Consider the following 27,577-nt stretch of genomic DNA (forward strand, 5'->3'; position numbering starts at 1 on the left):
TCCTTCTCCCAAGTAGCCTTTATTAAATAATCAAGTGGGTTTTAAAACATAGCTTTTAAGCACATTTTTTGATTAGAAAAATAGTAATTTTTGTGAATCCTGGATTAGATAGATATTAATGCTCCCTCTCGTATTTTGAAGTTAATTCCACACACTATTTTCTGAAACATATACTTTGTTACCTCTCCATAAAAAAAAGAAATACAAGCATATACAAGCATTTCATACCAGTCCTATAGTTCTGTATTTTGAGCATGAAAACAGTTGGAAAAGTTTAGTTTGCTATACATATATATACCTCTAAATACACAAGATACTGCAATTCCTCAATTTAACACTACTCCTCTTACCTGAAGATGGTTACAAAAAAATAGTCCTAGTTGCCGTAACTTTTTTTTTTTCCTCTTTTTTACAAGTTGGGCTATGGTTACAAGATCCTGGATTACAAAACGCTCAATTCCATTAGCTTTTAAACTGACAAACAGGTATTTTGGGATGATATGCTTTTAAAGTCATGTAGCTTATAGCATCTGCCATCATAACAAAAGAGAAAATTAAAACCAACTTTACATTTTTTACTTAAAAATCACATAAGAAATGCAATACGGAACATACTGAAATGGAAATTCTTTGAACAATATATAGTGTTAACAATATGCATAAGCACTAAGCAGCAAATGTTTTCGCTTTGTGATACTGCTCCAACAATTATTCAGTTCTTTGTAGATTTAGGACTACAACTAACTGATGCTGTATGAAGAAATCTGCAGTTGAAAAACTGACTCAAACAGTATCTCCCAGAAGTTCTATTCCTTTGAGTAACAGAAATGGGATTCTTCTTGTGCTCATTAAAAAGTTATTGTATATTAAATCCCAACTTCCATATGATTTGATTTCCTGCAGAAAATCACATATATAAAGATAACACTACTATTTCTTAAGCTACCTAACAGAGCAGGTAACTACTAAATTTCCACAGGCAAAAAGGCTGACAGCAAATTTTACATATTTTCTTATGAAGAAAAAAACCAACCAAACAAAAAACCTTTGAAACTGTTGTTAAAGCACTGTATTATGGTTTTAAACTCAAGTAATAAAGCACATCTGCAAGGCATTTCTTTCACCAAAACCATGTCGCAATCAAGGGAACCAGCCCTATTACTGTATTATAAAACTAGACTATTACAGAGGGCTCTCCATTTCCCTATGCACCTTTTAACTCTAAAGACAAGTAACTCATATTTGTATTCAAAAAGACTCAATTCAAGCATATGAAAGTTTATGGGCAACCCCTATCCCACTTTGTGTCTTAAGCAAACTTCCCTTTAGCCAGGACCTGGGTTTTTTCCTCCTCCTTCATGGGAGTAAAGTTCAGCCTTTGAAAAGAATAATACTTGAGATCAGCATGATCTTTAAATACCTGCACTAGCCAACTGCTTTAATAGTGATCTTTCTGCATCTTTCCACTCAAGCATAGACCTACTCCTAGGGATTCAAGCTGTCACATCAGTATCCCCCATCCTTGGGCTAAGCCTCATTTGCAGAACATGGCCCATAGCACTGTCTAGTAAAAAGTGCTAAGTCCAAGCTCACAGAATCGTTTAGGTTGGAAGGAACCTATTAGGATCATGTAGTCCAACACTTCTGCTCAAGCATGGTCAGCTACAGCAGGCTGCCCAGGACCATGCCCAGTCATGTTTTGAGTGTCTCCAGGGATGGTGACTCCTCAACTTCTCTGACCACCCTCACAGTAAAAAGGTGTTTCCTTGCATTCAGATGGAATCCCTTGTGGTTTAGTTTGTGTCCACTGCCCCTTAGTCCTGTCACTGAGAGTTACTGAGAAGGCTCTGGCTCTCCCATCTTCACTCCCTCCCATCGAGTATTTATATGCAGTGATAAGATCCCCCATGCCTTTTCTTCCCTGGGCTGAAGAGCTCCAAGCTCTCTCAGCCTCTCATACATGGCCCTGTGCTAGAGCTGCTCCAGTAAGTTTGTATCTTTCTTGTACTGGGGAGCCCAGAACTGGACACAGTGCTCCAGATGCATCCTCATCAATGCTCAGAGTAGAGAGGAAGGATCATCTCCCTCAGCCTGCTAGCAAAGCTTTGGCCTTTGTTGCCACAAGGGTGCATTGCTGGCTCACCATCAGTTTGTTGTTCACCAGGACCCCATGGTCTTTCTCAGCAAAACTGCTTTCCAGCCAATTGGCTCCCAGGGCGTACTAGTGCCTCGTGTTGCTCCTCAGGGAGCAAGACTTTGCATTCCCCCTTGTTCAACTTTGTGAGAATCCTCTGTCCAGTTCTCTAACCTGCTGAGGTGCCTTTGAAGGGTGGTACATCATCCGGTCTTACCAGTGACTCTTCCCAGTTTTATGAGATTCGCAAACTTGCTGAGGATGCACTCCATCCCATAATCCAGGTTATTAATGAAGATGCTGACTAGTACTGGGCCCCAGTATTGAGCCCTAGGTACACCACTACTGACTTGTCTCCAACTGGACTTTGCGCCACTGATCGCAACCCCTGTGCCCACTCATTTGGCCAGTTTTTAATCCATCTACTTTCCACTTATCTAACTTGTACTTTGTCAGTCTATTAAAGTCAAGGTAAACAATATGGACTGTTGTCCTGTCATCCACAAAGCTGGTCACCTCACTGTAGAGGTCAACGTGTTGGTCAAGCACAATTCCCACTTTGTAAATCTATGCTGACTACTCCTGATCACCTTTTTGTCCTTCATGTGTTTGGAAATGCTTTCCAGGAAGATTTTCTCCATCACCTTCCCAAGGACTGAGGTGAAGCTGACTGGCCTGTAGCTCCCCAAATCTTACTTCTTGTTTTTCTTAAATATTTGCTCTTTTCCGGTGTACCGGAACATCTCACAATCTCCCTGACGATTCAAAGATAATTAAGAATGGCCTTGCAATGGCATTAGCCAGCTCCCTCAGCACCAGGGGTGCAAGATGTCAGGCTCATGGACTTCCTGTTTAAATGCACCCTAATCTGGTCCTCCACCACCGAGGTTCCAGGCTTCCCCTTTGGTCTCAGGGGCCTGGAATTCCTGAAGGCTCTTTTTACTGGTAGAGACTGATGCAAAGAAGGCATTGAATACATCAGCCTTCTCCATGTCATTTGTCACCAGTTTCCCTGCCTCATTTGACAACAGGCCCATGATTTGCTGTTTATGTACTTGTAGAATCCTTTCTTGCTGTTCTGCCTGAAGGCTGAGGAACTATCCCATAGCAAATGGCTACTTTTGCTCCTCACGCCACATGCCTTTTGCTAGATTCACAATGCAGTCCTCACACACTGTGGGGCAATAAAGAAAATGCTTTCATTCCACTGGGAGGCAGTTCAGGAGTCCAAGCTGATTTTCCCAGCCTATGCTTTGTGCAGTGGAAGGCAACATACCAAATGATATCTGTCACGTTTGGATCTTTAAAATATTTATATATTTGTGTGTTTCTAATACTATCTCAAATTTCTGTATAAATGGGTAATGTTATAGATACAGTAGGGATATAAGAAATAAAGTACTTGGAGGCTCAAGTACTGCATCAGAAATATGCACTTTGTAAAAAATGACTACATTTTACATTAGGCAAAATAATGATTAAACTTTTCTGATTAGGAAGATGTAAAATAAAATGAGTGGTTTTCCCTGTAAATTTTACTGCAGAAGTCACCTGTATGACTTGTACTTAACCCTTTTCTTCTCATGCAGCATTACAGTATTTCCCCCCCACCCATCCCACAAAACAAAAAACAAATATTCCACTAGTTGTTACAGATTGCACTTTTAAAGCACAGACTTGCCAGTCTTCTGCATTTCCAGTGTCCCATTTAAACAGTTGACATATACAGTCTTCATTTTATGAAACTGGAAGATTTCGCCTAAGTACTTCTTTTGATGCTGGAGAAATGTTATCTGGGAAAATTACTTCAAACTCTATAATTAAGTCTCCACGTTGGTCAGGATTTTTGGGAAACGGCAAACCATATCCTATAATTCTTCTTCTCATCCCAGGCTTTACAACTTCGTTCACTGTCATGGGTATGGTTCTTCCTTCTATCGTTGGCACATTGATAGAGCTGCCACACAAAGCCTAAAGAAAAATTGTACCAGGAGAAAAAGAACTTGGTCAGAATTTTATTTGTATTTACAACTGAATTTGGATTATTTAGAAAAGACTAGCATTCTAAACAGTATTTCCACTGTGCACTACTGAGATGTCAAAATTCAAATACAGTGTTCCTGTCTTAAAAAGGGAAGGCTTCAATTTGTCATTGAGTATCACAGAATTTTCCAATCTTGCACAATGGCCACTGGAGCGTAACTGAGCTTAAATATCCTTAAAAAACTTTATCAAATAATAAGGTAGTTGAGTACAGAATGAACACTTCACTCATATTTCTCCAGAGATGTCCAGCTTCTCAGTTTCCATTGGAAATTTAGAGTCCTGGTCTCTATAAATTTTTTGTGTGTTTACATTGCACAGGGGTTTCAATCTATATTATATCAAATTGCAGAACCACATTGAAGTGTCTGTAACAGCCGTTTTAGGTGAGCATTTGTGATGCTCACAGAAAAGCAAGCTATTTTGGTGCACCAAAATTAAATCATCATCAACTTTCTCCTGCTTTATCCAGTAGTTTCTTTTCTTTACTAGGCTCTCTGACAGCAACATTTTGATTCCTCCAACTTCACTAGATTCCACACACTTAGTTCATACTGATAATGTCCAATTTACATAACTGCAATGAGCCTAAATAGGCTTTTATCTATGAAGGAACTACATTACCCATATCAACATTAAATATTGCCTTTTCTCCCTCCCTCATCCTATTTTAAGTGCTTCACCTCACTTCAGATGTATTTTTAGTTAAGAATCCTTTAAGAAGGGAGCTCATATTGTACACAAAGAGCTTATAACACAAGCAAGTTTATTTCTCTACCTAATGCTAATTAGAAAGAAAAAACCACAACATTCAGCTACATTATCTTTTAAGAGTCTGAAACCTTGACATGGCCATCATTTAAGAACTCTGCTCAGTCATCTTTCTGATTTTTCCTTGTCAAAGGCAACGTCTTTTGAGCTGGAACGGAATTTTAAAAAGCTATACCATTTTTGTTGTTATATATAGCTCCTATAACACCTGTTCACAATAATTTATCTTCATGAAATCAATCTCTATGTACTTTGAAATCACACTGAAATAACTTATGACATAAAAAGGCAGACTTAGAATTTGTTGGCAGTGAAAATATTCAAGACATTTCTACTTTGTCCTACAGAACTAACAATCATATCACAGCAGTAAGGAGCATACTATATTGGATGTATTTGTTAATTGTATTTGTGTTTCTAGCTAGGCTGAAGTAACAAAGGTAAAGTATGAAGATTTAAGATGTATTGACCTTTACTCTTACCCTTCTACCCTCATTCTCTTCCACCTCTACAGTAAACAGCTTGAAATAATACTCCATTTATATCAAAACAGCTACTGCTTCCACTATAAGCCACACTTTGACTTTACAAGAGTGAAACACTATTTTTAAAAAAACTTTACTGCTGACATACAGCTTGTGCAGCGTAGCCATTGCATCGTATTGTAACAGGTTTAAACATTTAGAGTTCTACCTAAAGAGAAACTTACCTCCCTTAAGCTGATCTTAACAGGATAGATAATATTTGATCCATCTCTCTTGAAGTGAGAGTGAGGTTTATCTTTAATGATAAAAACAATATCAGCTGGAATTGTGTTGGGTGTTTCATCACCTTCTTTTGGAAAAGTGATTTTGGTGCCTTCTTTCCATCCTCTTTTTATCTCGATAGTAAGAATTTTGTCCTCTGTTCGGACACTTCTACCATCTGGGTTAAGCCTTTTACGTGAAATCCTCATTCTTTTTGTGCAGCCATGATAGATCTCTTCCAATGACACTTTAAGTTCATGGATTACAGGGGGATCTTGTTTACGACGTAACTGGCTACCAACTGTATTCCTTTCCCTTGGAAAACCATTCATACTAAAACTAGTGAAGGATCCAAATGGATCACCATCCACCTCCATGTCTTCAGTGTCTCTGCCACCAGGCATCCTCCTTCCAAAGAAGATCTCAAAAGGATTTGTTCCACCAAAGAAAGCTGCAAATGTAGCATGTGGGTCACCATGGAAGGAGTACCGGAAGGTACCACCTTGTCCATCAGGTCCTCCAGCTCCTCCTTTCAGACCTAAACAAGACAAATAAGCAAAATTAAAAACAAATAGAATATTAGTATAAGCCTTCCTATTGTAGAGTGTAATGATGTTAGAACTGATGATTTGACAAGGTCTTTGCAGTAGAGTGAAAGGTCTCCTTTTCAATAAGGACTCACCATCAGACTATGCAGTACCAACTAGTAATTCAATAGCTTGAACAAAAACAAAGTTTCTGAAGCTCTAGAATGACTTCTACTTCAGAAGTATCCTGACATTGCCAATTTTATTTCATATGATTGAAGCCAGTTAAGCAAAGAATTAGCATCTTAAAACAGAACACAGGTCTGCTTGACTTGATCTTTTGTTCTGCAAAGCCTGCTGGGAGTGCATCCCCCTTCAAGATCACTTCTGGGGAAAACTATGCAGTATCACATGCAACATTTTCCATAGTCTCCACAGCGTGGCTTTAACCCAGTGTTAATTAGCTTTACCTCTGTTTTCCTGCAATTCAGTTTGAGTAAAAGGTAATATACCAATAGTCAAATAGCCATATGCTTCCTTAATGTTCAATTCAGAATCCCAAACTTATCACAGCTTGTGTTCCTATGATTTAAAATACGTAAGAAACCTGGGAACTCTCTTCAATCCAGCTACAAATAAACACAGCTGGGAAGTTCCTAAGACCTATTTCGGTATACAAATCTTGTATATACTGTCACCATCTCTCTACAAAAAATCAGGATGTTCTTAAATAGCTTTGTTTTCTCATCTATCTTCCACAAGGAGAGATCTACATCTCATTTCTTCCTGATAAGATTTCCCTTAGAATTCTCATCGGACAGTCCCTTGTACTTGCTGCTCTCTCATTCCAAACCCAGCTAAAATCAATTTTCTTAAATGCCTCTTTCCCAATAGGTTATCTCTAAGTATTTTCTCATAATAGTTAGTGCTCTCCTGCACTGACCATTTCAGGTTATCTTCTCAAACTTTTAAGATGAAAGTCCTCTTAAGAGACTTTTATTTCTAAACTTACAATATTTGGTTATTTTATTTTTTTCAATCTTACAGCAGCTCAGCACTACTGCTTCTATCCTACTTCTATGCCATAAAAACGTGAAGGCTTACATTAATGAAGCATGCATTCCCTAAATTTGAAAGATTTTTTTTTTCTCTCAATGTTTTAGACCTTCTATGCATAAGATTAATACTGGTTATCAACAGTAACGAAGACAGACATTAGAATGAGAATGCCTTCCCCATCTCAATACCAGACCATATTAAAAGTACTTAGCAACATGTAGTACACCCTTCTGTCACAGTACTGTTAATGTCAAACAAGCAGATCAGTGGATTCAATCTGTGATAGTAGAAGGACACCTCCTGGAATAGCTAGCCAAACGTTACTATTGAAGGTACACCAAGTTCCTGGCTGTAAAAACACTGAGGTTTTCTCCTTCCTCCCACCCCACCCCCTGGCCTTTCCCTCACAACTACAAGTTACACTCTCAGATACATTTGAAGAGGTTAGAGAGCAACTGAGGCAACAGGAGGTATTTCCAGATTCACCATTCTAAAAATTCATACTTCAGTTTAATATTATGCTCCAAGTAAACAGAAATCTATGTTTTGAACCTCTGTCTCCAAGTATGCAATACTAGGATGCCAAAGGCTGTATTGCTTTATATGCTTTACTTCAAGCTCTTTGGTAAAAGTGACTAAAATGATATTTTGGGAAAGTAATTAGGATGAGCTGCTGCACAGGAATCTAAAATGCAGATGAAAGCGGAGACTAAGTAGGTTTATAATGATATACAGAAAGAAGGCAGGGAGTGTGCAGGAAGAAGTGGAAGAAGGCAAAAGACCCAAGAGGCAACAAAGGTCTCTGGTATCTACACAAACACTTTTTCATAGAATGTTTCAAGACTTTAGTGCTGTTACTGAACACATGCAATGGAACAAAAGACCAAAAAAAATGGCATCCTCTGTAGAAGCTGAAGGTTTTCTACATGAATTTATGGAAGTTAACAATTGTATTAAGTCCTATGGATAACAGGGCACCAAATTTTATTATGCATTCATAAGAACCCACAATTTCCCCCAAAGTACTGGGATTTAAGTGTCCTCCTCTAAATTAAAAAAAGCATTGCCCTGAGTGAATGGCAATGAGTGAGTGGACCTACTTGTCACAACAGAATTACTTCATGGGGAATTTCTGATACCATACATTTAAGGGGAGGGATGTTAGTGACTTCCTCTGTTGCGCAATCGTAAGACTGAAAGTCATGCTGGTCAAAAATAAAAAAAAGTCATCCTCTCCAGATAACCATTTTAGGATAAATATGACATTTCTGAGGCCTCATTCTCTTGGCATGTTATCACTGTTTACAATTAAAGCTAAAAAATTGTTCTGGTATTTCATGACATCAGCCAAATTCTTTCCTCTCCAGGCAAGAAGCCAAGGACAACTATGGACTGGACACCTGGGCTTCTGCCTAGATCAAGCAGACTGCCCTTTAACAAAAATATAAGAAAATAATACATCTCTCCAACTGTACCTCAAAAAGTCCTAGGGCAGGGGAAGATAACAGTAAGAAAAGCTATTTATGGGTGATACAAACTTCTTCAATTCAGAAACATTTTGCCTGTCAAGTATTTGGGATTTTAAAAAAAAAAAAACCAAAAAAACATTAAAACACATTAAAATAAGAAACTAAATTAGATCAACATTAAAAGTATGCAATACATTTTACATTAAAAAAGCTGATGAGTCAAACTTCCAAGCAGTACAAATACAGTGTCTAAAAATCAACACATGCCATGTTTTCATGCATCATCTATGTTTATTTTGTTTTATTCAACGTTATGAAAGTGGCTGATCAGAGTATAACAGACACATACATACCTTCCTCCCCAAATTGATCATAAATGTCCCTCTTTTTGGGATCACTCAGCACTTCGTAAGCTTCTGCTACCTCTTTGAATTTTTCCTCTGCGTGGGGAGATTTGTTCTTATCTGGATGCCATTTAAGCGCTTGTTTTCTGTAAGCCTTTTTGATATCTTCTTCAGAAGCCCCTTTTTCAATTCCCAGGATGGAATAATAATCTTTCCCCATCCTCAGTGTTGGAGGAATTCAGATTTTCCTTGCTATAAAGAAAGCAGTGTCCAGTGTCTTAGCAACGTAGAGATGCTAGAGAAGGAAAAATAAAAAACAAATTTGGAATTGAAAGAAACAGAACTGTTACAAATCAACAAACTCTCCGATACATTAAAGAAACACTAGACAGCCTGTATTTCATTCCTTCCCCCGTTGCTCATTTATAAATAATTACACACACTGGACAAGACACAGCCCTCTTTAAAGTCCTCCCACTTACAGTACGTGTCTCCGCTCTTTCTAGAACGACAAATAATACAGGACGTCACTTCCCCGACTGCCCGAGCTGAACAGCCTGCACAGCTTTCACTCTCTCTCGCACGTACGCATGCGCGCGCACACACGCACACACAAAATGCTGAACTTCTATTTCCTCCCTTGTCAAGCAACTAGAAAGTTTAAACCTTTAAATGGTGTGATACAGTGCCTTTCACCACCAAGGCTGAATCCAGTCAGCTCTAAAGACATAACTGCATCAACAGAAATGCAGTAGCCCATATAAAGTAATTATAGCATTTTATTTCACAGTTTCTATAGAGACAGCTGTACATATAACTGTTTTCCAAATATATCAACACGGATTTGTACCCTTTCCAGCAAAGACTACAAAGTATTTTACACCCAAGTTTACACTGAAGCTTCAGAAAGCGTAACTTCATTTCTTTAAAATTAAGCCATCTTCAGAGTTGACTTGAAGCCATGTACTATTAAACAGTAATATATCAAATCTGAGCAAAAAATACTGCTCAGTTTACCACAACTCAAGCCACTCAACCACCAAAACTGCGTTTCCCCACATACAGCTTTTACATAAAAAGCAATATCAAGACTATTATACAAGTATGGCAATGTATCAAGCAAATTGCTTTCATCCGATGAGATATTAATAACAGAAAAATATCTGGTTCCTACACATATATTTTATAATACATAGTGCAAATCTTACTACTGAAGTATTTCTCATGCTCTGCAGAGGGAATGATATGAAGTTTCAGTCTGCAAGATTTCTTTTGACTTTTAGTTAAGAGCTATAGGTCAAGAAATTATCCTTACTTGTCAGAATGGTGATAAACGTCAAGACTGATTAGCATAGCTTGAAAAACACTCCTCCCTGGAACAAAGTAGTAAAATATGCCAGTTTGGGTCACATCTAGAAGTCAGCTGTATGAATGCATCTCTAGGCTCAATTATGAAATTACCTGTATGAAGAAAATCAGGCTCAACTGGCTTCCTTCTAATGATAAGAAAATTTAAGCAGAGTAGCATATAGCAGCCTAGGGACCACCAAACTCAAGTGGAAAACACTTTCTGACTGAGTTACAATAATGCTGAACTACAACAGCAAACAAGCTTCATCCCTACTGACAGAATAAGATTTAAAGCAGCCTTGGATTCTCTTGCAAAACTAGCCGTACAAGTTGTTATGCTCAGCTGTGCTCCCATGGTATGGTTTGAGCAACCTCTGGTGGGGCCATAACTTATATCACTTGAAGTATTCCCACCAGTGTCTGAGAAGGACCCCATAATACTTGTGTCACTGTGTTGTCATATAATAGAATTGTCAGAAGAGAGATAGCTCAGACTACTTTCAGGACTGTGTTTTTCACTATGTTTTTCAAAACCTCTGATCAATCAAGTGGCAGAGGATGCATATTCTAGTTTAAAAATAAGGAATAAGAAATTTTCCCCTTTGAGAGTATTAAACACCTCTTAAATATCAAAAGAATACTCAAGGAGCTGCAATTAGCAAGGCTTAGCACTCCCCTCCTCCTCCCCATTTTGTAAAACATAGGAATTAATTTCCCAGGTTTCATTAAAAGACCTAATAATCAGGATTTCTTCCTAAATCAAAAGTTTCTTTCCCTCAAATGTCAAAACTTACAGAACAAATTCTGTTATCAACAAAAAAAGTCACTGGGACTTTTGCTGACAATCACAGTGAGTAAGCACTCAGGCATCCTTTCTCTCCCTACAGAGGGGAACATGCTCTTCTGGCGTAAGTGCCAAGTTATACCCTAATTAGGTAAGTTATTCCCTAAAAATGAAATTACTTAAGATTCTGAGCAAGACATACAGCAATGATGACATTACTTTTACTACCTGCCCTGCATAAGATCTTCATGTCAGAATTAAAGTCTAGAATCTCCTGTCTTCTAAGAGTTGATAGGATAACTGGAGCACCTCCTTTCAGAAAGCATGTTCCTTCTTTTTTTCCATGCTAATACCTTCCTTTTATCATATAATCAGAGATCTTCTGGAAATACAAGTAGGCTGCAGTTCTCACATGCTTATCGAGCTTTTTTATACAATTTGTAATAGATTGAGAGATATGACTTTCAGAATTAGTGAATACTTTTTTTAATTAAAAGACTAGCATGCACACGATGAACATCTAGCGATCATGCTAATGATCATTTGGGTACATCAGATCATAGCAGCACTTACTCAGTGAAATTCATCTGGTAAGTGTGATAAGTTTATACATTTTCCAGTCTTCTAGTATTAGAGCAGTTTCAAGAACAGATAATAAGTGACAGCTGCTAGATTTTTAGAACTCTGAATATCTGATCTTTGCAATTTTTATTGTTCATTTTGCTGTTTTACCCTACATTCCTTTTCAGAGTTACTAACAAAAGAAAAGAAAATGCTTCACATGCTCTCCACGACAAGGACTTCTGGCATTGCGGTGCCTTAAAATAAGCACAGATAAACAGAAAACAGAACAGCTTTAAAAAAACCCAACCAAACCTACATATTTAGTTTTACTGCTATAGTCTTACCTTCCCCATTACCATATATACCTAGAAGTGGAAGTATTTAAAAAAAAACCCCAACTCTTCTAGACTGAAAAGATTCTGCTTCCAATATGGTAGAGAGACCTTACAAAGAGAACTGTAGAGCTGGGCAATCACCAACTGTATGACATTTAACAAGAGCAAGTGCTGGATTCTCCAGCTGGGAAGGGGTAATCCTGGTTATATGTACAAATTGGGGGACGAGAGGCTGAAGAGCAGCCCCACAGAAAGAGATCTGGAGCTTTGGGTTGATGGCAAGTGGAATATGAGTCAACAGTGTGCCCTGATAGCCAAAAGGGCCAACCGCGTCCTGAGGTGAATTAACCACAGCATAGCCAGCCAGTCAAGGGAGGTGATTGTCCCACTCTACACTGCATTGGTGCAGCCCCAACTCGAGTCCTGTGTGCAGTTTTGGGTGCCTCAATACAATGACATCAGACTATTAGAGTGTGTCCGGAGGAGGACAACCAAGATGGTGAAAGGTCTCAAGGGCAAGACTTATGAGGAGCAGCTGAGGTCACTTGGTTTGTTCAGCTTGGAGAAGAGAAGGCTGAAGAGTGACCTCATCACAGCCTACAACTTCTTCACAGAGGGCAGCAGAGGGCAATGTGCTTATCTCCTCTCTGGTGATCAGTGATAGGACACAACAACGTGGAATGAAGCTGCATCGGGGGAAGTACAGGTTGAACATTATGAAGAGGTTCTTTACTGAGAGGGTGGTTGGTCAGTGGAACAGGGTCCCCAGAAATGGTCACAGTTCCAAGCCTGCCGGAGTTCAACAAGCATCTGGACGATGCTCTTAGTCATGTGGTTTAGTTTTAGGTAGTCCTATGAGAAGCAGGGAGTTGGACTCAATGATCCTTATAGGTCCCTTCCAACTCGAGATATATGATTCCATGATTCCATGTTTGAATAAGATTTCTATTCTTTGTTTAAATGCTTCAATAAATAAGTGTCCTCTACAAAAACAAGTCACCCTCCTACTGTGGGACAGATGAACTAATTTATGGGATTATTTTGTTCTTTACAAGTTTCTGCATTTCTGCCTTGAGGTCTACCTCTTTCACAGCAGAACTCAGAAACCACCTCAAAAACATAAATAGATAAAAGCCTCACCATCAATTAGCTACTTTTCTTCCTCATTCTACCACATCAACATTTCTCTGACTGATAGACCCTATTATGAATCAATTAACCATCTATATCATCAGAGACCCTATTATGAATCAATTAACCATCTATATCATCAGATCTTTGTTTACACAGTTTCCAAATACAATAACTGCATTCCATTTCAGGCATAGAGAGAAAAAAATTTTTATGATCGCTGTAGTATCAAATGCTACCTATAAAGCTTTTGCTTATAGTCAATTCTGCCTAGTTTGATAGAAAATTGGCTTACGATCTCAGACGTATCTTCTTGTTCTTATAAGCTACTTTAGGACACTCTTATTATACACTGAGAAAGTTAGCAGACTTTATTTGTTCAGCATTTCATCGGTGTTATTTGTTACTGTCCAAATTAAAAAGCTTAAACTGAAATTCCCATTTTGTCTATTTGTTTTTTTAAAGTTCACTGGGGAAAAAACAAATAAAATAAAATCAGTGCATCTTCAACAAATTACTAAAAAGTCAAATAGACAATTTATTAAAACAGATCGTAAGTTTGGCAGAACAGCGGGAGCAAGGTCATACTACTTCCATGCCTTAGAATAGTTGCATTGATAGTATTAACATTGAATTAATTGCTTTCTTTAAAAAAGCCTTTGGAAGAACAACTGAAATAAATTTAGATACAGCCAAGAAAACAGTCACAGTTACACTGAACTCAAATTTTAGATTAATCATAAATTAGCACCAGTATAAAGTTATTTTAAGGAAAATCAGAACAGTGGCATTATTCCCTGAAATATCTGAAGCTGAGTAAAAATGCTCATTATTTCCTTTAAATCATTTCTTCTGCATTCCTCACCTATTAAACCTCAAAAACAAAACTAAAAAACACAGGAGTAGATCACAGAACAAGTTAAAGAGCAAACAAAACCACAAAGGCAAATTCCAGACAGATCACAACTATAAATACACATGTGCACGTAAATGTCAAGGCAGAGGAGCCAAATCCCTCCCCAGAAAAAGCTCTTTCAAATTAAGTATCATAGTATTTGCAAACCCATGTTAATGAATGGAATAAATTGACATTTGTCTGCAATGGTTTGAAGAAAACACATTCATACACAATAGTAAAATTTCCTTTAAGATGATCCATTATTTCCCCAGAGAAAAAAATTTTGACAATAACTTTTCTCCCCACCATCTTTACCTGTATGCAGTTCTTGACTACGCTACGTTTATACTTTTGGGCTGTGAATAAGACCTTGTACATGCAAACCCCATTCATGAATTCATTAAACAAGAGTTTCACAACAGAAATATTCAGTATCTGGGCTCACATACAGAAATAAATTTTAGAGTTTACAACAGAAGCAACAAATAGTGCATTTTTTTATGTATCTAACAGAAAATGCTAAGTGAAACCTGCAGAGCGTAACAGTTCTTGCTAATCAGTCAACGGGTCTAAAAGAAAAGCTTTAGTCATGCACTTCATACCCAAGAAACTACCCAAATTTATCAAATTTTTACTGCAGTTCTCTGAAGAAACAAGCTGCTACTGTGATGGAAGTGAAAAGTTCATCGTACATAAGGATTCTGGGGCTGATTTTACATCTAAAAAACCAATAATCCAAGAAAGTGAAATACCACATAAAAACTTTAAAAAATAACAGAATTTTAAAGTTACAATAGACAGTGGCATTAACTTTGTTAAACAGCATCCTTGAGTAACTTACCTTATTACCCTTATTTTATATTTTCATACTGCATACATTGTGTTTGAGACACTTGTGGTTTTGAGACACTTGTAAGAGATTCAAATTGAAATGCAGCCCAAAGTATTTACCAGTTTGTGTACTACAGACATCACAATTTCTTTTCTGAGGCATATGCAACAGAGAAATTTAATGCAATTCACTGACAACTGAAGCTTGCATTAAAAAAAAAAACTTGCTGACTTTTGATTTCCTAACAGATTAAAAAGGAAGAAATGCAGTGGGATAAGTATAGTCATGCTTTACAAAAATATCTGGCTTCCATGAGAGATATATCTAAGTCACTGCGAAACAGTACTTCATAGGACACATACCTACTATACTTTCTATATTTAAGAGTTGATAGTATTGTCCAGAAAGATCTGGTTGGATTATTTTTGGTTCAAGAAGAGATATTAAATGAATTTGCAGGATACAAAGTTATCCAAGACAATTAATTATATCTAAGTTATACCAGCCCTGGTATCAACAAAAACATTTTCTATTTTATATTGGGAGTATCTGCTTCAAAATAATGTTTACAATATTACTGGAAGATACAGGAAGTTAAGCTCCTGCCAACAGGCCAAAGGACGTGTTTTTAAGGTCTTATGTGGGAAAGCTTACTTTAAATACACATTCCAGAATCGACATGAATTTACAGCTCAAGTTCAAATGTTAAATCTCAAAACACATACTGCTATCACCCAGAGATATACTGTTACCACTTCTGAACTTTCAAAATTAATTTTTAAGTCTGTGATTCATGTAGTCTTCAATTTTATTTGGAAAATCTACATGACAAGATAGCAGACTGTTCGCAATTTTTTTAATTAGTTTTATTTTTCTTGTTACTTTTGAAATAATAGACCAAAAGCTAGAAGTCCTATGCACAATTGAAAATGTCCGTCATATTTTCATATTAGAAACTGCTATTGCTTATTTTATGTTATGTTCTAGGGTTGAATTCTTCTTTTCAGAAAATTTATTCCCACTATATATATTATGACCTACATAGAAGTACATACAATACTAGAAAAAGAAAAAAGAAAAAAACTCATCTAAATCTCAAGTAGATTTTATAGTAAACATGGTTACAACTATCTTCAAAAACATGACTAGGGCACTAGTCACACATGCACACTGATCCTTCGATACAACATAGCAAACTTATGTGTCATTAACATAAAGAATTGCTTTCTCATACCCGATTCCTGTCTGCTAAGTCACAATCTCTACCATAGCTGAAGAACAGAAATACACTTGGAAGAATTTTCCAAGTTTAACTTTCCACCACCGAGAGGGAACGAACATCTTCTTGCAAGTAGGCAAAGTTCTTTGGACTCAGCTATGATGCACTGCATTGATGAAAATGCAACTAACTCCCTTTTACTTCATAATGGTGTGTGATTAACTACTTCAGTCAAGTACCAGACCGCACTTAGAAAAACAAAAGGAAACAGCCAGAGTATGGTCACAAAAAGCAGCACACACACAATTTTCATCTACAAATTAAGGCCTCCCTCTTCTGAAAGAATAGAGATTCCACAAGTGCTTTTCAATTCCTTACTTAGATTCAGTGACCATTTCTGTGGGTGGGAATTGAAATGGTCACTGAATCTACTTTTGCAGAAAAGGCCTCTTTAAAACAAGTTGATTGGTCAATCAGGAAAAATGCCAATCATGCAAAACATTTAACAGGTACGCCTATTTACCACACTCAGTATTACAAACTTCAAGTAGTTAATGACACTGTTACCATACGGAGTTTTGTAAATCTCTATACAGAGAGGTGTACTGTGTTGGTAAGGAGAAATATCTTCTCACTGTTGTTACCAAAAAATCCAAATTCATAAGGAAGCTGAAGTTCTGTTTCCTCCAAGAAAATGTTCTGTTTTGACAAGTTCTGCACAATTTACTATTAAGTTATCAGTTTGGGGCAAAGCAAGCAGAAAAATATAGTAGTCAAAGTTCTTCCTTTCAATTTTACATATAATAAGCCTGGATTTTTGTTCCAACTACTTTTGGCTCTGACTGCTGTCACTCAGGAATTTATCCAAAACTCAAGGAATTCTGTCCTGAAATAGCCTATATGCAAATGAAGAGTTAGACTTAATCACACTTTTGTCACACTGTACCAGTCAGGTTTCTCCCATGCCACTGTCATGGGTAGCCCCAGCCGGCAGCTGAGCACCACTCTGCTGCTCCCTCACTCCTCCCGCCCCCAACCCCTCCCACCCCCCACCCCCGCCCCGCTGGGATGGGGAGGAGAATCGGAGGAAAAAGCAACTACTCGCGGGCTGGGATAAAGACAGTTTACTGGGACAGCAAAGGAAGAGGAAAATAACAACAGCACGTAGAATATACAAAGTTGGTGATACACAATGCAATTTGCTCACTGCCCAGAACCCGATGCCACGCCAGCTCTGAGCAGCCATCCCTCCTCCCCAGTCAGCCCTCCACATTCTACACTGAGCATGATGTCATAGGATATGGAATACCCCTTGGGCTAATTTGGGTCACCTGTCCTGGCTGTGCCTCCTCCCAGCCTCTTGTGAAAATTAACTTATCCCAGCCAAAAACCAGGACTGCCTTCTCATGTTGGTTATATAACAAGTAAAGATGTTTAATACGATGAACAATTTAAGGCTATGTAATTGTTCACTGTTTCCCTCCAACACTAACTGCTTTTTATTTGATTGCATTAACATTTAAGTTTTATAGCCTTTCTGGTAATTGTTTTAAGAAACAACATACTGCTGCAATACGAGTCTTTCAGATTCTCAAGTGCTAACATACTCAGACCCTGAATATTTTCAATATTCAATATTGCCACACAGAAGTATTTTATTGCTTATTCATATGCTTTATATATATGCCACAGGCTTCCATGTTACACTTTTCTCAGCATGAACAGTATACCACAAAACAAAATACATATTGCTTAAAAAAAGGTAAAAGTAGTGCTGATTAATTCTGATTAGTGTCAAAAAGAATGCAAGATTGCTTGGAAGCCAGGAAAAAAACAAATTAGGAGTTACTAGGAAAGGAATAGAGAACAAAACAGAAAACCTTATGATACTAATCAAATGAACAGTACAGTACCAATAGTACATCTACACCATAACACTGTGCAGTTCTGTTCCCCTCAACTCCCCAAAACCAAATATAATTTTTTTTAAATGCTCAGAGAAGGACCATAAAAGGTGATCAAAGATCTGAAAATGCTTCCACATGAGAAACAACTGAGGAGGCTTGAGTTCTTCAGTCTGTAAAAAAGACAGAAAGAAGTCACAAAGGTCTATAAGGTCTACAAATGATGGAGAAAGGAGGAGGCGCCATATGTATGGGTTCAGCCAAGCACTAGAGGTATTAGAAAAGTGGTACTCTTTATTCTAGCATACTTCCAGTCACACAACTGGAGTATTGTTTTGTATATGTTTTCAAAAAAACATTCAACTCATTTATTAGTACTGCCAAGGAGGACTGGTGGGGGCTTTTTTGTTTTGGGGGTTGGTGTTTTGTTGTTGTTTTGGGTTTTTTTTAACATACATCCACTACAGGCATGTTCCTTAAAACTGACATTTTGAAATTACAATCCAGAATACCACTTGCAACCATGCTGCCTCCTCTTTCTCTCCTGCCACCTCTCCATCTGCTCCTATAAAACAAAGTATCAGTTGTCTATAGGCTCTTAGACAATTCACACACACACACAAAAGACAGGTAGACCTCTACCTTCATTTTCCTACCTGCAGATCTGTTTATTATACAAACCATGGTAAATAAGCAATGAATATTAAGCATATCTGTATTGTTTTCTAAGTGAAATAAAGAGGGGTGTTGCTTACAATAACCAGACTTTTTAAAAACAGGTATTTAGTAACACTTGTAAAGATGTTTCTTATATTCTTGTTTTCAATAAAAGTGAGGCTTAATTTGACATTAACACTTCATGGATTCAGCCCCACTCTTGCAGCACAGAAGGGGCAGAAATCTCCCTACAAGTATAAGGACAGAACAGCCAGCTCGTATGGTGCTGCGCCTGCAGTCCAGCATTCTCCACCCCACGGAGCAGGGCCAGCTGGCACAAACCAAAGTAACATTTGCTCTGGGCTAGCTGAGTCTGGACGCAAGGCCAGCCAGCTCAGACCTTGGGAACTGTGGTTGGCTCCCTACCAGTTTTTCCACAAAATGAATCCTGGTGTAGGAGAACTTCTGTGACCTAATAGTAGTGCTATGTACTGATTAACAGGAAAAGGACAATGGAAAAATAGTGCTAGTTTCCACAATAACCCTTGCTGACTTTCCTTCAAGAAACTAGAACGGAAAGATTTTTTAAAAGGCATTGTAAATGTATGTATTTCAATATCCTACATGAAGTTAGTTATCACGACTACCTTATCACCCAGGAAACACTAGGAGGGGCAGACTGTTTCGTTTAATATCTATTTCAATAGAAGCATACAACAGCTCCTCTTTTAGCCTTTCACTTGTAGAAAAGGGTGTTTACCTTAACTATGGTACGGATTCCTTTGCTGTGAATGAAGGAATTACAAGGGGTTTCTTCCACCAAACAGTATAATTAATAACCTGTTGTCTCAGCAAAGAGGCAGCAGCAGAGAATTCAGGGCCTGTAGAATAAAGACAGTCCTTACAGGTTAGCTCTTGCTAAAATTTTCTGGGAAGCTGGCAGTGGCATGACTCAGATGTGACCGGATCTGAACTTCAAGTCTTTCTTTCCAACGGTTCTCAGCCTACCACTTAAGTATTTCGATTCATTCTATTTAAAAACAAACACACAAAAAAAATAGCCCCAACACAATGCCTGTTTGGAACATTCATTAGTGGAACATAACACATAGAAATATTTTCCTAACAGTGAAGATACTCTACAGCTTTATGCTGAAGACCAGTAGGCTCATCTAGAGCAGTCACGTTCCATAATTAAGGAACAGAGAGAAGTCATGTCTGCAAGTCATTTTTTCTTCTTGCAAAAGTATTAGATTTATTTTTTTCTGGCATAGTTAAAAAGCTATCAGTAAACAGAACAGCCAAGAGAAAAAAAACTGAACAAACACAACACTGATCATAGTTATAGGTCACACATAAGAAGGGGAAGAAAAGGATAGGTGGAAGATGCCTGCACAATCTCTATCCATACTCTACTTGGTTGTGGGGTTTTTTTTCTGTAATAATGACAGAAATTAATAGTTTTCAGTAGAAAATAAACTATTTTCTCAGTCTTGTTGAAGAGAGGAACTGCAAAACAAATAAATCCACTTAGAAAAGTGACTCAGCTACATTGTATTGTTTTTAATTGCTGGTATACTCAAACAAGATGAAGGTTATTAATGCATTACCAAATAAGGAGCTGCACACATTTTTTGCTGTGGACATGTGATCACACTGTTCTTACATAAGCAAAAGGAGATGGTCACACTAGATGCTTTTTCCAGAGTGCGCTCATCAAAATCCCACCCAGCTGCTCTGATTCACACAGCTAGTTTTACATGCAAGCCTGAAAACACATGCACTGAACTGTTCTATAAAGAGAGGAATTTGATAAGGAAATGTCAGAACAACTCTGTTTAACCCAAAAGGAGAACATATGTCAGCATACCTAAACTCACTTGATTTAAGTTCAAACAATAAGAATGTACTTCTGTTCACCTACAGAAGACAGAAATACAGACAGCTCTAGTTATATTTATCAGAATCTGCTCTAATAGAAGTCAAAATAGTTGCTCATTAGTCTTTCAAATGTTTCAAGCACATCCCACAGCTCAAATCAGACTTCTTAGTTGGTTTTCCCCCTCCTTAGCCAACCTAGAAGAGTTGTGAGAAAAGAAGATGGAATGGGGGAGTTTGATAGACTTATGTTGCAGTTAATCTCTTAAATGACTTTATTCCTCTAGAACGAATGTTGCTAGGTAAAGAAGGTACAACATAGAAAGATGAACAATTAAGCAGAAAAATGTCAAGGTGTTCTAAAGCGATAATGTTTTAAAGTGATAACACATTTCCGCATCTATTCTACTAACAGACTATAGAAATTCCATAGTTTCATGAAAATTTTCCCTCAAACTCATAATAAAAGTTCAAACTTTGCATGGTAGCAAGTCCTAGAAGGACATTTCACTGTAGAAAGTGACATATTTTCTTTTTAACCTTTTACCTGCCCCTTCTGAAAAAATGCAGTACAAAGTATAGCGATGAATTAGAGGACACCTGCAAATAAAATAATTTCCATGACTATTTAATGAAAACATTACACAGAATTGGTTCACTCATAGGACATAATCCTAACAGACAACAACCTGTACAAAAAGATCTCCTCTTTACATCCTCTACAGAAAATACTAATCCATAGCCAAAAGGTTTACAGGTATATGGTTTTTTGTTTAAGCTAAACTTATGGAACCTCCTGTTTTCTTGCTTTTCAGATCAAGTCATATCATGACATCCACATCACTCATCTTTTGAGTGATATCCGAGATTAACCCAGCAACATTCATCCCTTTCCAAGTCTATGCAGCATTGTTATTGAGGGCTCATTTTTAAATACAACTGGGCTTTTGATAATTATTATATCAAGATACTTTTAACCAGCAATACATACTGAAGTGGCAGTTAAACTACAGTTTCCTCTGAGGTGCCTCTGGATATTGATTTATTAAAGAAAAAAAATATCCCTACACATTCACCAACTTTACTGCAAATACTTATTTTTCCCAAAACAAGCATGTAACCCTTACAATAAAATTTAAGAGGATTTTCAGTTTAGATAAGCTTGTCATAATCATGGTTTTACAGACTGAAGGGATTAGTCATTCAGAGCTTCTAAAGCTCTTCCATTTTTCCTTCTTCAACCTCAGAGGAGATTTACCTTTCTATGCTAGTTTGTTTTTTTTTTTTTTTGTTAACTGACTCTGTGATATATACACAATTGGGTTAAAAATAAGGTGCTCTGACTGACAAATTAACAAATAAAGATGTTAGCTGTAATTAAACACTATCAGAAAGAATACTACTAGGGATCAGGCCTATGTAATAGGGAAGTACACCAATCCCTTCAAAGTAATCAAGCTTTTCTCACGTTGAGATGAGAATTCTGAACATTACTGCCTTAATTAAAAAAATATGTATTTACACACTTATTAATGGGACTTGAATGCACATTCTTCAGTGCTCTGCTGATAGAGGGATACAGTAGACACTTCCATCCCCTACAGCTACTATTGCAATAATTATTTGTTCTCCCTTTAAAAGTTCCTCAGTTCCCATCTCTGCCCTTCTTAACCCCCATTTATATGCAACTTCCATGCCTAGCTCCATCAATCAATTTATTTCAAACAAGGCCTTTCACACCTTCTCCCACATCTGGAAGTTTTGGAGATGTTAACAGCAAACAAATTCTCTGGACTCTCGAAACTCTTCTTCCCATGACCTCCACACAAAAACATCTAATGCCCTTGAACAAGGGGACACTAAAGACTGATGACCACATTATCATGCTGACTAATATTATCCAGCTGCCTTTTTGTACTACATTCATTCTATATGGTGATCCACTGCCTCATTGCATACTTCGGTCGTATTTAAGGACGAAGTGCATGTTCTCTGATTTATCCTTCTGTATTTGTAACATACAGAAGGCTATCAAATTGCATTAGGTAAGTTAGTCAAAATTTCAGAGGCTAGGTCATGTTAATCTTTACTGCTCAACTGTCCTCAAGCCTAGAATCAAATCTGCTGGTAGACCTCAAATGAAACCCTGGGGCAAAGACCCTTTCTTCCCATTTAAGTTTTACTATTAACTTTCCTTTCAGCAGCTTCAATCCATTTCTAGCTTTAGATCAAACACATATGAAATAAGATTCACAAGAGTAAAACGTGCAAGACAAGTGCTCTATAGAATCTGCAATATTTACACAGCTTTTCTTCAAATACTTAATATAGTAAAACATTTTTGCTAGGAAAAACAGCATGACTAAATGTAAGCCCAAAACCCCAAAGATTTGGGGTTTTTTGAAGCTTACTATATAAAAGTTGGTACACAGGGGACCAAATACAGACTGCAGAAGCAAATTCACTCTTGTCCTTCCCCCAGAAGCCAAGAGAAAAGCTGTGTTATCATCAGTGAGTGAAGGCAGATGTGACAGCAGCTGCAGCAGAGCTACTCTTCAACACTCCCATCCCCTCCCACAAATACTTTTTCCTACCCCCTTCAATTCCTCAGTAGCAACCCATGCCTCTGCATTTGTCTGGAATGAAGCATAACAGGAATATTTGCTGACTAGAACACTGTTGGCCACCACTTGAATCATCCAGGATAGGTGAATTCTTCAGTAATCTTACTTAATCATGAACATTGTATAGACTTTGTAGACAGTTTAAGTTATGCTTTAATATTACCATTTTTCCACTATACATTCGCTTTCACATCCAAATTGTAGATCTGAAATTTGTAATTAGTACTTCACTGCATGTGTAGTAAATATGAAAGCTCATGACACATCAACAGTAGTTTGGATATAGAGTACATGCTGAATCTTCTCTCAGTAGTTACTTAAGGGACTTTTCCACTGATAGTATTGCAGATCCCAGATGCTCTTTGCCAGTGGAGGAGCACCAGCTGACAGTGAGGATCTGAATCAGTTGATCTAAATCTCCCCAAAGTGATGAAATTTCCCCACACCAGCAATGACTTGCAGAAAGCATAGCAGGCAGATGTAATGCTATGGCAATGGTTATTCTTCTCTGATAGTTAGAGACTATGCTCACTTTTCCTAGATAGATGTTTAATGTACTGAGGCAAAGCTAAACAAAACATGATACAGAGAGAGTTGCAGAGGCAACTTTATGAGAAATGCAATCTTTTAGTTTATGACCCTGTGAGAGGTCTCCTAACCTGTACTAGCAAACTACTTCTTTCAGGACTGCCTTACCCTTTGGTCTGGTCACCACAGACCAAAACTGAAGTCAATTGTTAAAGGGAAAAAAAAAAAAAAAAACAAAAAACCCAAACAACACAACAAAACAGAACTCAATGCAAGCATGTGCTAAAGTGTCTTAGCTTATGCAGAGGATTTGGGTCAGTTCCACACTTTTACATCCATGCTTTTGCAACGCTTGAACCAGCTAAATACCCCAAGTACCTTTGGGTGTAAGTAAGGATTCCTTCATGCGCACAATATTTGATTTTTTAAAAAAAGAAATGTGGTTTGTGCGGTTTTTTTCCCCATAACTCTCCATTCCTGAAGTCTGTGACAATCCACACTATACATATAAAGTTTTCTGACTTGTGAGAGTTTTCATTTGAACTAGCTGTTTCTTAGTAATTACATCTACCAGATTGTTCTAATTGTTGTTTTCAGTAATCATCAGACTATAGACTGAAAACCATGAGAGATGTCATCATCTATTAAGTTTAGTTAAGGGAGACACCTTCCTCCCATCTCCAAAAGGAATACTGAAAGACATTTTAAAACTCCATATTCTATGTTACCTGTTACATTGTCTACTATCTAATTATTAAAATTCTAAAAGATAAGCGGTAGAAGATTTCTCTACTATATATCCTTTAGTAAGAATGAGTTACTGTAGAACTGAGGCTTATTTTACACAGCAAAACAAAAGTTCTCTTGCTGTAGCAGCACGATGCAAGTATTTGCTTACCAATCTACTACATTTAATTTTTTAGAAGGCAGATTTGAGAAAACAGGCAATGAGTAATTTTTGTGAGAGAGAAAGCAGAATAACCTGGCATATGCTGCTGTAACGAGTCAGCAAAGCATTTGAAAGAATATTGCTGTTAGCACTGTTGAGGGGTTACATCCTCACCCCACTCAATTAAAAGATTAAGGAGAAGGAATTAATCCCACAGGGATAATTTTCTCAACAGAAGTTTCATTTAAGAAAGCAAAACAGAGATGCTTAGGTTTCCAGCAGACAGGTTGTAAGTGCCATCATGGGAAATACAGATAGAAGCAACTCTTTAACTGTTGATAAAGGTTATTAGATCAACTTAGGAATGGTGAAAATAAGAGCATAATATTTACACAGTACATAATATTTAAGATCTTACTCCTCCTCTGTAATTTGCTGAATTTCATGTTCTAACTATCTGAAAGGCCTAAGAAATACAGCGACTTCGAGAATTTGGAAGATTGAGGAATCATACATATACTAAGTATCTCATCTTTCAAATGAAGTATCACCACAGACAGTAGTAAAAAGCTGATAAAAATTCCAAAATTAGCATTCACACTTATGATTAGTTGTTTCTGAATGCAACTAGAACACTTACTCTACCAGACGAGTGCTTTCATTAGCCCAAGGCATTATAACTGCTTAAAAATATCATCAGTGTTATACACCTACTGATTTGTCTCACAGAACTTTACAAAAAATCATTATACCATTTCATAACAATAAAAAGCAAAGCACATAGATGCTCCACATCTTCTAGTAAGCAAAGAGTCATAAAAGACATAGCCAGTAGCCAGCATTAGCTTCAATGCATCATAGTCAACTACTGTTGCTCAACTTATTTGTATAACATAGCTGGTACATATAGCCAAATTCTCAATAACAAAGGAAATTTAAAAATAGTTCAAGATCAAATTATTGTTTGGAATTAGCAAAGAGTCAAGCATGAAAATTAAGTTCCCACTTTCCAAACCTATTTTTGCTTCCCTCCCCCAGTTAACACAGCTACATTAATGGAAAGTATATGCTAATTCTTCTGAACAGGCTTTCTCAGCAGAAGTATCTCAGCAGCAAGTTTCACCTAGCTCTAACTATACACTGTAATCTGCCTAAAAGTATGTAAGAATTTTAATTTTGTGGAATATATTAATCTTAAAACCCTTTTGGGCTATTCTACTTCAAAAGTTTTATAGAAGGAAAAATATCTAACACATATTTTCAGCTTCCTTTGGAGGTGTTATCTGTACTAGAGATGCAGGATAATCTGACCTCAGCAGCAGTACTGTGTCTGAAGGTCTACTAAAATGATCCCGATTATAAACAGCCAGAACTGAAGGGACCAATGAGAAATTAGGAACTTCTTAAAGGCAGCATGGAACTACAAGGCTAGCCTAAAGAGAAGGCAGCAAGATGCATTTTCTTATACGACTTCAACAGAGTTGCTCCCTCCCTTCATATAGCTCAAAACTAGGCAGAGTAAAAAACAACAGTTCCTTAATTAAAAGTAGTGACAACAGAAAAACACACTCATTTACGTTGGAAGAGACCTCTCACACTTCAGTTTAAAAGTTCGTGTTCAAAAAAAAAAAAAAGCCTGAAATTTATGCAGTCCAGGAGCCCATGAAGTAGTTACAGTTCAATACATATACATAAATTAAACAAAAATGCAAAGCATCCCCTCAAAACAGTATAGAAAGCAGCTGTACATCTTCGTTGCCCTTCAGTGTTATCTAGTCTCTACTGCTATGACAGCTAAGTAGAGATTCTATGACCTTATCTAGATATGAAGCCTTTGCAACACCGTCATGCATATTCAGCATAACAGTCCATCCCCACCAGGTCATAGGGGCCTAAACAGGGCCCAGATTAAAGCACTACTGGCTCCAATTTTTCATTAAAGCTTATGCGGCCAAGAACACTCACACGCCCCAATCGTAAAAACTGTACAATGGTAGTTTCAACTAAGAAATAAACCATGGTGGACGCGGCAGGAGGAGGCAAGTGAAGCTCCCTGAAAGATGAAAGGAAAAAGCCTGCCCCGTTTCGCGGGGCAGTGGAACAGCCGAAAAGCCGTACAAAGCAAGCGACCGGCCGCGCCTGAAGAGACACAACAGGCAAAATACCGCGAGGGGCGCGGCGGGGGGGACAGGCCGGCGCCCCGCCTCACCGCCGGCTCTGCCCTCTCGGCTCAATCGCTCTGCCTCTCCGCGGGGGTCGGGGCAAGGCGCCCCTCGCCTCTGCAGCTACAGTAAAGCCTGCAGCACTAGACGCCGAGGTTTCTCCCCCGCAAACGGAGCTTGTCTTAATTTCCCTAGCCGTCCCGCGTCACACGGTGGGCACACCGACAGCGCCAGGCGGCCGCGCACCGCGAAGCACCGCGGCACGACATTACGAGGAGCCCCTCCACAGGGCACCGCCGCGCTAAGGCGGGAAGAAGGCCCGGTTTCCCCCCCTCCGCTCAGGGCTTAGGACAGCATCACTGCTACCTCCACCGCCCGCTCCTCAGCCAGACCAGGAACCAGTCGGGAAGGAACAGAACCACCACAGCGCCAAATGCCTCCCCAGGCGCAGTCTAACGCGGGCAGGCGGCCAAGCTGCAGCGCTGCCGGTTGCCCTCGGGCCCCGCTCCGTTACCTCCCTCACGCACTCACCCAACTGACGCCGCCTCAGACACCTCCCGGCCAGCCTTGCTCCCAGCAGCCTCCGCGCCTCAGGCGCGGCTCCCCCTCACGCACCCACGGCTCGAAACCAAATCACGCGAGATCTGCCCAACACCCACCCGCAGGGCCTCGGGCGCAGCGCTACGCTTCCCCCCCCAATCCCCTCGTACCACGTGACGCCCCCTACCC

At 38.4% G+C, this 27,577-nt stretch overlaps 1 protein-coding gene across 3 annotated transcripts; it reads right to left on the reverse strand.

Moving 5' to 3' along the window:
* Positions 1 to 27,513, reverse strand: DNAJB4 (DnaJ heat shock protein family (Hsp40) member B4). 3 transcript variants are annotated; one of them, XM_054834575.1, is made up of 4 exons: positions 27,380 to 27,513; positions 9,103 to 9,388; positions 5,658 to 6,232; positions 1 to 4,105 (listed from the first exon to the last, which is right to left on the reverse strand). In XM_054834575.1, exons 2-4 carry the CDS (start codon positions 9,311 to 9,313, stop codon positions 3,872 to 3,874), a joined length of 1,020 nt encoding a protein of 339 aa, XP_054690550.1. In that variant the 5' UTR covers positions 9,314 to 9,388; positions 27,380 to 27,513; the 3' UTR covers positions 1 to 3,871. The 3 variants fall into 3 exon arrangements, with proteins under 3 accessions (XP_054690550.1, XP_054690552.1, XP_054690551.1); XM_054834577.1 differs by lacking the exon at positions 27,380 to 27,513 and adding an exon at positions 27,215 to 27,367; XM_054834576.1 differs by lacking the exon at positions 27,380 to 27,513 and adding an exon at positions 9,576 to 9,653.
* Positions 27,514 to 27,577: the final 64 nt, after the last annotated feature.

Source organism: Grus americana, chromosome 8 (assembly GCF_028858705.1).
Source record: "Grus americana isolate bGruAme1 chromosome 8, bGruAme1.mat, whole genome shotgun sequence".
NCBI lineage: Eukaryota > Metazoa > Chordata > Aves > Gruiformes > Gruidae > Grus > Grus americana.

Coding starts and splice junctions, on each gene's coding strand:
- DNAJB4 (XM_054834575.1), bottom strand. CDS start 9,313: ATGGGGAAAGATTATTATTCCATCCTGGGAATTGAAAAAGGGGCTTCT. Junction 6,233..9,102: donor TGATCAATTTGGGGAGGAAG/GTATGTATGTGT, acceptor TGTCTTGTTTAG/GTCTGAAAGGAGGAGCTGGA. Junction 4,106..5,657: donor TTAAGATCAGCTTAAGGGAG/GTAAGTTTCTCT, acceptor ATTTTTCTTTAG/GCTTTGTGTGGCAGCTCTAT.